Raw genomic sequence first — 10,332 nt, 5'->3', positions numbered from 1 at the left:
ATCTTTGTCTTCTTGACATTGAGTCTCAATCCATATTGTAGGCTGCAGTCTACTGGTGATTACATAATAAATAATGTGCTATTTCTGCCATTCTTTTATGACTTGGAACATTCTTCACTTCTAGCACTCTTCATTTTTATTCTCCAACTCAACATAATTATGGTTAAAACTTTCTTATATTAAATACTCCATTTTCAAAATACTCTATTTTCTCTCTAGTAATTGGACCCAGAGTAAGAGAAATATGTGGATCAGACAAGGGAACTGAGATTTGAAATGACCATCAACACTGCAGTGGCCAAAAGGAGCTGAAAGTGCTCAGTGAATGCATTTGTTAAAACAGCTCAAAGATACTAGAATTTGAAGTCATGTTTAAATTTTATTTCTCAATTCTTTACAGATGATTTTAGTCTATGATTTTTTTTGCTATAATTGTTAATTAAAACTAACTGTGATATGTATTACTATACACTTGTTGTTGTGTACTGCTGATTTGGAACTGACCCATAGTTGATCCTCCTGTGGGTTTTCAGAGGCAGTTAATAGCACAGGAGGAGATTGTCCATCCTTCTCCCGCAGAGCAGCTGGTGGCCTCAAACCACATTCTTTTGGGATTGCAGCACAGCTTCTTGCCACTAGGCCACCAGAGCTCCCTTATTACTCTACTTATAGAATGTATGTCCTTCTTTAAAGTCAGAATGTATGTCCTCCTTTAAAGTCATAAAAAGGACTATTATTTAGAGTATCAACTAAATCATTAAATTTTAATATAATTGAAAAGTTTGTATGTTTATATATTTTGAAAAAACACTAACAACAGTCTTTTGAGATATTTGCCATGATAACATCCCTTGTTACTCTATCTTAAAATTTTATGTTATGGGAAATAAAAACAATGCTGTTTGTTCTGTATAGTGATTAATTTCTTATAGCCCCACCTTAAGTGGTAAATTATTTATATAGCAGCTCATTTCTTAGTGCCCTCATTAAAGGGAAGGATAATAATTTGTGAGGATACTTCCTTTAGTCAAAAATGATACACTTACTGGATTACAATCCTACTTTAAAGGACTGACATTTTTCAATTTTGCTATTTAAGAAAGGGTTATCTGTATATTAACTCTGGACATTAAATATGAGAAAATGAACTATTTTTAATTAATCAGAGCTATTTTATACTCTCTACGGCCTCAAAATAGGAAGGTACAGGGGTTTCTTCCTATCGTGATAGATGGTAAAAAGACTGAGATCGTAAACAGCTTTAGTTTGTTCTACTCCACAATCAACAATATTGGCACCAGCAGCCAGGATATTAAAAGACATATTGTTTTGGGGAAATCTGCTGTCAGAGACCTCTCCCGAGTACTGAAGAGCAATGATGTCAGTCTGGAGACTAAGGTGTGCCTGATACAGGCCATGTTCTTTGTAGTCACTTGCTAAGTGTCAGAGAGCTGGAAAATTACTAGGGATGATAGAAGGAGAATTGATGCCTTTGAGCTATGGTATTGGAGAAGAATATTGAATATACCATGGATTGCTAAGACAAAGAACAGTTTCATCCTGGAGAGGGCTAAACCTTGGAGGCAAGGATTCTGAAGCTTTGTCTGAGATATTCTGGACATGTTTCAAGGAGGGACCAGTCCTTGGAGAAGGATGTCATGTTTGGGAGGGTAGAGGGACAACACAGGAGAGGAAGATCCTCAATGAGATGGATTGATTCAGTGTCTGGGGTAGGGTGGGTATGTCAGAGAAGGAGACTGGCTCAAGATAAAGCAGGGTTCAGAGCTATTGTACATAGGGTTGCTATAAGTCATACTTAACTGGTAGTCAACATAGCAACAATAACATCCTAAAAAAGAGAGAATGCTGTTCTTTTTTCCCTTAGAAAGGACATCAGTAGCCAGAGTGGACTATGAAGTAGAAGCTACCCACAAAAGATGACAAGTAACAAGAGTAGTGTTGATCCCATAAAATACATGACATTTCTCTACTGGCTCCAGACTATACAATTCTCATACTCACTGAGATGCTTGAAACTTCCACAGGGATTTAATTATTATTGTTTTAGATTTTCTCTAATTGGTACCTAAGACTAACCTAAATATGAGGTGGTTGTTGTTGTTAAGTGCCATCAAGTCATAGGTGTCTCATAACAACCCTATGAACGAAAGTCCTGGACAATTCCTGCATAACTTTCGTCCTTTCTCCAGGTTCATAGAATTTCCAGAGGCAAGCTATTGTGGAAGTGGATGCCACTCCTGCTTCCAAGCTTGATTTAATTAGCGAGCTTCACCAAACACTGTCCATTATGGGTAACAGTATTCAGCTTCACAGCAATCACGAGTTACCTCTGTACCACGGTTACACGACCTTTGGCTTGGGAATATAGTAGATTTTAAATAATTATTAGCATTAGAAAACAAGACAGTAATAATAATTTCTATATAAAGTTCAGTTATGGAGTAATCAACAATTGAATGCACTTATTATTAAAACTTCACATATAGCCATTCATGAATATAATCATTTGGCTGGTGGTTGAATATCTTATAATTTAAGCCACCCAAGGATATCTGAAAAGAATCAGCTCTATTTATTTATATAGTAAATGATCAACAAAAGTGGTGCTGTGTCATAAATACTGATGCTTAACACGTTGCCGCAAGTACGGCAAACGTGTTTCTAGGTAAGGGTGTCAATTTAAAAAGTTAACAAGTTAACTGCTATTGGCTGCTGGGGTGTTGACATTAACACATGGAGACCTTATGCAGAGCAGAATGAAACCCTGTCTGGTCATGTGTTGTATTCACAATTGTCATCATGCTGGAGTTTGGTGACGTGGACGCTGTGCTCGTTCATTTTGCTGAGGAATTCCTTTGGTTCACTCTTCACAGCACGTCAAGTCCCCCAGTGGCTGATCCTTACCAAGGATGCGTCTACAGCAACTGACTTGAACAATATTCTTTTGTGATCCATAAATTTTCACTGGCTAATTTCTGATGTAGAACACCAGGCTTTTCTACCTTTTCTGCTTTCATTTGGAAGTGCTTCTTGAAGCCCGTCCCCCTGATCTAGGCCTTGAGATACTGGTGGCACAGCTTTGAGGATGATAGAAATGCACAACCAACCACAGTTGAGGAAGACTGACAGCGAGCTGGGATACTTGTTACCTTGTTTTCTTCAAACTGGTGAGAAATAAACCAAGTGTTCCCTTTATAAGTAATCAAAATAAAAGTATCTTTGGATTTCCTTGTTATTCTGATTAATACTATTAATCTGTTATTAAAAATGTGTTGTACAATTTAAGAACAATTGGGAACATATGGAGAAGAATGCAAAAAGAACATAAGGGGGGAAACGCAATACCACATATATTGCACACTGGTTCTTTTGTGAATCTTATGAAGCAAAATGCCAGCAGGTATAAGAAGGAATGTCTCTGGGTGGGGGGCTTAACACTAACATTTGGTATATTAGGTGTCTTTATTCAAATTCTTTGATTTTGAAAATAAAAAAAAAATCAAGAAAGGGTAGAGATAGAACAAATGATTAAGACATTGAGTAAATGTCATATGCAGATTAAGTAATTTTTCCTTCTTATTTTTAAATGCAACTAATTATCTAAAAAGAATAAGTACTGCCTACATTGGCATTTCAATGAACCACTGATTCCTAATTACAAACTCAATTACTGAAGTAATTGGGAAAATTTCAGGAAATATTAATAGTCGAAATTAGTAGTTTAAATGTACAATTTCTATGATGCTTGGGAATTCACCAATTTTATCACTTTTTAAAATCAGGTGCTTTACCAGTTAACTTATATCAGCAAATGGAGAATTTATCAAATAATCCAGAACTAAACCAAGCTAACCTCACTGAATCAGGTGCATCTTATAGCAACACCACTGTAGAACACAGTTTCTCAGGCTGTAAAACTTCAGGGACGCACAATGTCTCATCTTTCTCCTGTGGAATGGCGGGTGTGTTTGATCCATCCACCTTTTGCTTTACAGTTTGCTTCTTAACCTCATGCCACCAGAGTTCCTTGTAAAGTAAAACTATACAAAACATAAAAGACTCTCAGCCAGTGAGATGATTCCAACTCACAGAAACCATCATATTTCTGGGATACAAATCTTGAGAGGAGGAGATTGTTCATCCTTCTCTTGCTGGTAAATTCAAATTGCTAGAGACATGCAGCCTTTTGTTTGCAGCAGAGAATGCAAAAGATTAGGTTACCAGAGCTCCTACTCATAAATCAAACAGATTTACTGATAAACACATGTTAAATAGGAATGCCACTGGTGAGTCAGCTGGATGAAAGAGAGAGTTACTCCCATTGTTCAACAAAGCCAAGCCTGGGGTCTAGTGAATATGTAATTGTAGTATGTAATTTAGTGACTCACTTTTTGGTCCATGTAGAGTAGCTGGACCTTCTCTTAGTATTATTTTAGGATCCACTGAAAACTTTACTCCTGGGATATTCCCAAGGCTACCCAATTAGGTTTTCAGTTCAGCCAGCCTTGATTCCATGTACCAACCACTTCAGTCACTTCTCAAGTGTTTTTTTCTAAAGCAATTTTTAATTACTCTGAGTCACAGAAGGAGAGATATTTTTATTTAATAATCAGAGTGATATAACTGTCATCTCCTTATAAGTCACAAGTCCAATCTCCTTGCTATGATTTTTTTTTTACAGTGGCCATGTAAGACAGAATTAACATGTGTGCCTAAAGCTGTGAATCTTTACAGAAACAGACTGTCACATCTTTTTTTCCACGGAGCAATTTGTGAGTTTGAATCACTGGTCTTTTGATTCACAGTCAAATTCTTTAACCACTATGCAAGTAGAGCTCTTTGTGAGGGACATGTCTGACCTTATTGGAATTGATTTTTTTTTTGTTGTTGTTGTTGATGCTGTTGATGGGGACATTTCCCATTTGTGGAGTTGGGAAAGGTCAGATATGGCCATTCCCACACACATTTGCTACTTTTTACAAGGAGACAGTAGAACTGATTAGAAAGATTAGGATTGGTATTTTCATTCGATAGTCACTGAGTGAGAAAGCACTTACCTGGGTAATACCTGGCCAGGCCTGTAGCACTGCCAAACACTTGCCACAGCAATGTAGGGTCTTCTTCTCGATTTTTTTTGAAAACATCATCTAAGGCACTTGTCCAGTTGAGCTCATTTAACACAATTGTGGCTAAAAAAAAATAGAAAAATAAATTCATTACCATTTGAAACAAATAATTGCATGTATCTTCATTGACCTGAAAAACAATATTACCTATTTGGGTTGCCTTGTAGAAATACAATAGAAATATACTAAATCAATGGTTATAGAAAAGTGTTAGAAATTATTTCTTCAAATTAAATTCTGCATATGACCATGAGGCTGTCTTCCATTACAACTTAGTACAAAAGCAACTTAATTTATTGAACAAGGCATACCACGAGACTATGGCTTAACAAGCACAACTTTCAGTTACTTTTGATGATTCTCTGTGACATACTAAGATAATTTGGTTGTTACCTAAGTTAATAAAAATAACTTTGGAATAGATCACCAACTACTCGTGTGAAAGTTCAAACTGGAGTGGAAGAAAATGGAAACAAACTCACACCCAAAATATGTCTTTAGACCCATTCCATCTGAATTTAAAAACTATATCAACAATAGGAGTGTATGAGGATATTATCATAGAGCAGATTATGTTATGACTTGATACAGTGTCCCAATGGGTACATGTGTCTAGAAGAGAGGGAGTCTTCAGGAAATAAAATAATTAAAGTTTTAAGAAAAAAACCCAACAAGACTGAATAGATATTTATTGCACACTGGGCTTTGAATACCTTGTAAATGCTGCAAATGCAAAAGATACCATTTAAAGACTGGAACAAAATATACTGTATCCATTTGGGCCACCAACTCCTATTTCCTCAGACTGAGGAACGTACTTTACAGCCTACAGAGTACAGCAGTGGGCCAAGGAACATTCTATTAAATGCACATACCGTGTTGCCTACTATCCTCTGAGTAATGGTCTGATAGAGAACTGGAATGGGCAACTGAAACATCTGCTAAAATGGGGGAGAGCAAGGCATGAGGCATGCAGTTGCTGATTTGCATGTTTTCATGAAGACAGTCCTTTTATGATTGTAGGGGAAATCTGATTTCTCTAGCATGAAGGTGAATGGCTAGAGAAGCCAGAGGTTGGCCTCTGGGTGTCTAATGTTTATCGTTCAGATGTCTTCTATAGACAATGACTAATTACTTATTTTTGCTGAAGTAATTACTGTACTAAAGAAAGAAGATTGGGATGGATACAACCCCACCCTACTAGAGGCTTATATAAGCTCGTGGGACTCAGTGCCAGGAGTCTCTTTCCTTTGGAAAAGCTTGGTCACCTGGGGTATAGTTTCCAGCTGCTCACCGGTCTCTACACCGTCAGTCTAGATCACCCAATGTCACCATCTAGCTGTGCCACAAATGACAATCTACAGGGTCCTGATAAGCTTCTCCAAAACCAACTCACATACTTACCAGTCATACGGGTTGTTTCTCTGACAGGTCTGAGTCTCTGGGAGACCTTCTAGCAAATCTACAGGTCACAGGAGTATTGGGAAACTGAGCCATGCATGGAGCTGTCTGTGTTAGAAATCATGGACACATACAGCTGGTTAAGTATTTGGGACTTGGTTGACCTGAGACTTCTCATAAAAAGGCTGCTATTATTCTCAGCAGGACAAGTTATGGAAACAGCAATAGATAGGGCAGGTTCCAGATCTGCTGTTCTTATGTCAGTATGAGTTGCACTTGACTTGATGGCATTTAAAATACCAACAACATAAGCTAAGAGGAAAAGTTTGGCACTAGCCACCTCTCATAGCCATATAGTCAGAAAGACCTTTATAGCTAACCCTTCAGTGGGTTTTTGGAGTCTGTAAATTGCCTGGGAGGAGACTTCCCTTATTTCTCTTATGGTAAATTTGAACTGTCCTGTCCTTCTTTGAGTTCATAGTATAACTTCTCACTCACTAGGCCACCAAGATTTCCCACCATAAGCTTCCTGCTAATACAAGGGGGGGGGGAACACCAACCCCCCCCATTATGACAAAGTAATTAATTCCCCAGTTTCATAATATCAAGGTTCATCACTACCCTTATGATCAATAATTTGTCTTCTTGTTAATTCCATTAATAATTAAACACAGTGCTAATAAGAATAGGTCATTTATTTGATAGCTGTTTCTAACTATTGACTCATTCTGCTTAAGAATTACAAACATAACACCACTCATTCTAACAAGTGAAATAATTATCATTTGAAATATAAATATATGTAAAAGACATTTCTAACTTCAAATTTGCATAGAAATAAGTGTAAATTTCAAATAACAGCATGTGAACAGCATCTGAAATCAAACAGATTAAGTTTTTATTGGCTTAGGATATTATAATAGCTGAACATAAAATGATGACATAGCTAATCTCACATCTTAATTTCTTTTCATGTGTCCAATCCACACCACGCTGCCAGCAGATTATAAAACGGAGCCAATCTGCATTTGAAAATCTATGGTCAACCAGACCAGCAGGTATTTCCTAAGTAGGAGGTTAAAGATTGGCATCACTGCTTAGCCACCTTCTGTTCTTTTGTGAGATACAGCAAATAAAGGAAAGAAATACAAGGCTAAGAAGAGTTTCTACCAAAAAACATGAATATTATACCAGATTTTATTTTGAAAGAGACAAATTACAAAAAAAAAAGGGGGGGGGAAGCAATAAAAGCAAAGGGATTGTGAAATTGTCCTGGGACCAGCATCCTAATGCAGTTCTCATTATTGAAAACTAACAAGATTTTCATTTCTATGAATGTGATTACTTTGAGAAAGATCAGTGTGTATATGTGTGAATATTCATGAGTTGGGTCAGGTCCATAGTGGATCTGAGAAACTAGTGAATTTATATTCAAAACCATGTTCCAATGAACAGTAAGTGGCCAGTTATATGAAAATTTATATTCACATAGATAACTTGAATTGATACTCACTATTCATGAATATTTATATTAATATACAAAACACCAGAGGAAAAGATAGACATCCTTCTTTTCTTTAAACATTCATGACTTTTATAGTAATATCCTGCCAAACAAATACTGACATTTATTTATGATACAGATAAACTTCATTAATACCCAATCTGTTCTAACTATCTCTTCAATTTCCTTGACTCTTTAATTCACATTGATCAAATGACATCTAATTAACTTGAATAAAACTTTATTTGTGTTTGGAGCTGTTATTTTTCCCCCCTTTGTTTAATCTGGTTGCTTAACAACTACTAAGTATTAATTAGGTTCTGGTGAGTGAATGACACTTATACCTTAAGAAAACAAAATACGTAACATTATTTGGACGCAGGACTGGCATCCACTTCCTAATCAACATGCCTCTGGAAACGATAAACTTTGATAAATGACAATAGTTATAGAGGGCTTCATAGGGTCACTATGAGTCAACGGCAATCAACAACAACAACCTTACTGTGGTGATATATTTTTAAATTCCTAGTTTGCAATTTTCCAACTTATCTTTTCCAGATAAGCTATTACTAAGGTAAGCATAAAGAGCTCTTGAAATTGATTTATTTACAAATGATCAAAGCCTATTGATACTTTTTCATGAACACGCACTTGATTTTAAAGTTCATTAAAAATGTACACATGGTAGACGGCAGGGTGAGAGAATAAAGGTACTTTCATTTGTCATGGTATACTTAATAAAGGATTTTGAGTGCAACCATTACCCTGTAAGTCACAGTATTTACTTGTGTGCCTGGGTTGATAAATAAAATTTCAAAAATTTTATGGAGAGATAAAAATCAGTTTAATGTGTTTGGGAGAAGTTTGGTTGAATCAATCAAAATATGAATCCAAAAAGTCCACCTCAAGAGGTTTGTATTACAAAGAGAGTATGGTTTTCTAGGTGTTCATTGCATAAGTGGAGTAAGACTCATTCATTTGATTATAAACCATCCAAGTCCATTATAACAATAATAAAATAAAAAAGTAATTTTTGTGCTAGGAAATCTATGTCCCACAAAATCACACTGAAAACTGTTTTAAAAAGATAAAAAACACAGCAGATCACAAAAACTATTACTCTAGATTTTCTTGGGCTATTTGACTGTATTTTTCTGACCCTCTATGAGGTGGATTGATTCAGTGACTGGGTTAATTGGGATGGGTGTGTCAGAGGCAATGCAATTGGCACAGGATAGAGCACGGTTTAGAGCTGTTGTACATAGGGCCGCTATGAGTCGCAAGCGACTGGACGGCACATAACAACAAAAACAACATGTTATGAATTACTTGGAAAAGGTGCAAGCAGAGTGTTCCTTGGAGGCAAGGATGGTGAAACGTCTTCTCACATACTTTAAACATTGTTGTTAGGAGAGGCTATTTCCTGGAAAGAGATATCATGTATAGAGAGATAGAGGGTCAAAAAAAGAAAGACAGACCCTCAGTAGGGTGAAGTGCCATGGTTACAGCAGCAGTGAGTTCATAGCACAGAAGATTCACATCTACTGGTCATAGGGTCGCTATGAGCCGTACAATACCTAACCACAATAACAACAAACATTTACTATTTTGGTAATTTTTTGTTACCTTTTCATCCTTGTAAAATGAAATAGTTCCCCTAGAATTACAAACATATGCTTTTGCTATTATGGTATTAGGTTAATTCAAGAGAATGATGCAGAAATTAATCTGAGCAATACATAGAATAAGGAATAATGAGACTAATACAACATATCTGCATTCTAAATGAGTCCATTTCATTTCCTGGATCTGAGGATCTTCTGTCACTTTCATTAGATTGTTACAGCTTTCTCATTAAATTTGTAGGTAGAGTTTATCTAGGAAGAATTCTTTAAATAATTATTCTACTACAGCTAACACAATCCAACAGGCCAGTAAAAAAACTTTCAACTAAGAGGGGTTCATTGTTTTTTTGTTTTGTTTTGTTTTCTATAACAAAGAGTTTATATGATTATGCTAATGCCTTTCTGTATCCCAGCAATCATATTTTATTTCTTATATTTCCCTAACATTGCTGTTGTTGTTGTTGTTGTTGTTATGTGCCGTCGACTTGTTTGCAACTCATAGTGACCCTATATACAACAGCCCTAAACCATACTCTATCCTGTGCCAATCTCATTGTCTCTGACACACCCATCCCGATTACCCCAGTCACTGAATCAATCCACCTCATAGAGGGCCTTCCCCTCCTGCGCTGTCCCTCAATCCACCTCATAG

The 10,332-nt window shown here is 36.4% G+C and overlaps 1 protein-coding gene across 1 annotated transcript in view; it reads right to left on the bottom strand.

The window, feature by feature from the left end:
- Nucleotides 1–10,332, bottom strand: part of CACNA2D1 (calcium channel, voltage-dependent, alpha 2/delta subunit 1) — a 584,478-nt gene that overhangs the window by 135,399 nt on the left and 438,747 nt on the right. Inside the window, exon 7 of the mRNA XM_006896147.1 lies at nt 5,079–5,210. Within this exon, the coding sequence (XP_006896209.1) occupies nt 5,079–5,210 (132 nt within the window). The remainder of the gene's footprint in view (nt 1–5,078; nt 5,211–10,332) is intronic.

Source organism: Elephantulus edwardii, unplaced genomic scaffold (genome assembly GCF_000299155.1).
Source record: "Elephantulus edwardii isolate Elephantulus edwardi_28Jun2011 unplaced genomic scaffold, EleEdw1.0 scaffold00183, whole genome shotgun sequence".
Lineage (NCBI taxonomy): Eukaryota > Metazoa > Chordata > Mammalia > Macroscelidea > Macroscelididae > Elephantulus > Elephantulus edwardii.
Note: the sequence above shows the minus strand (reverse complement) of the source record. Positions and strands in the feature narration are given on the sequence as shown.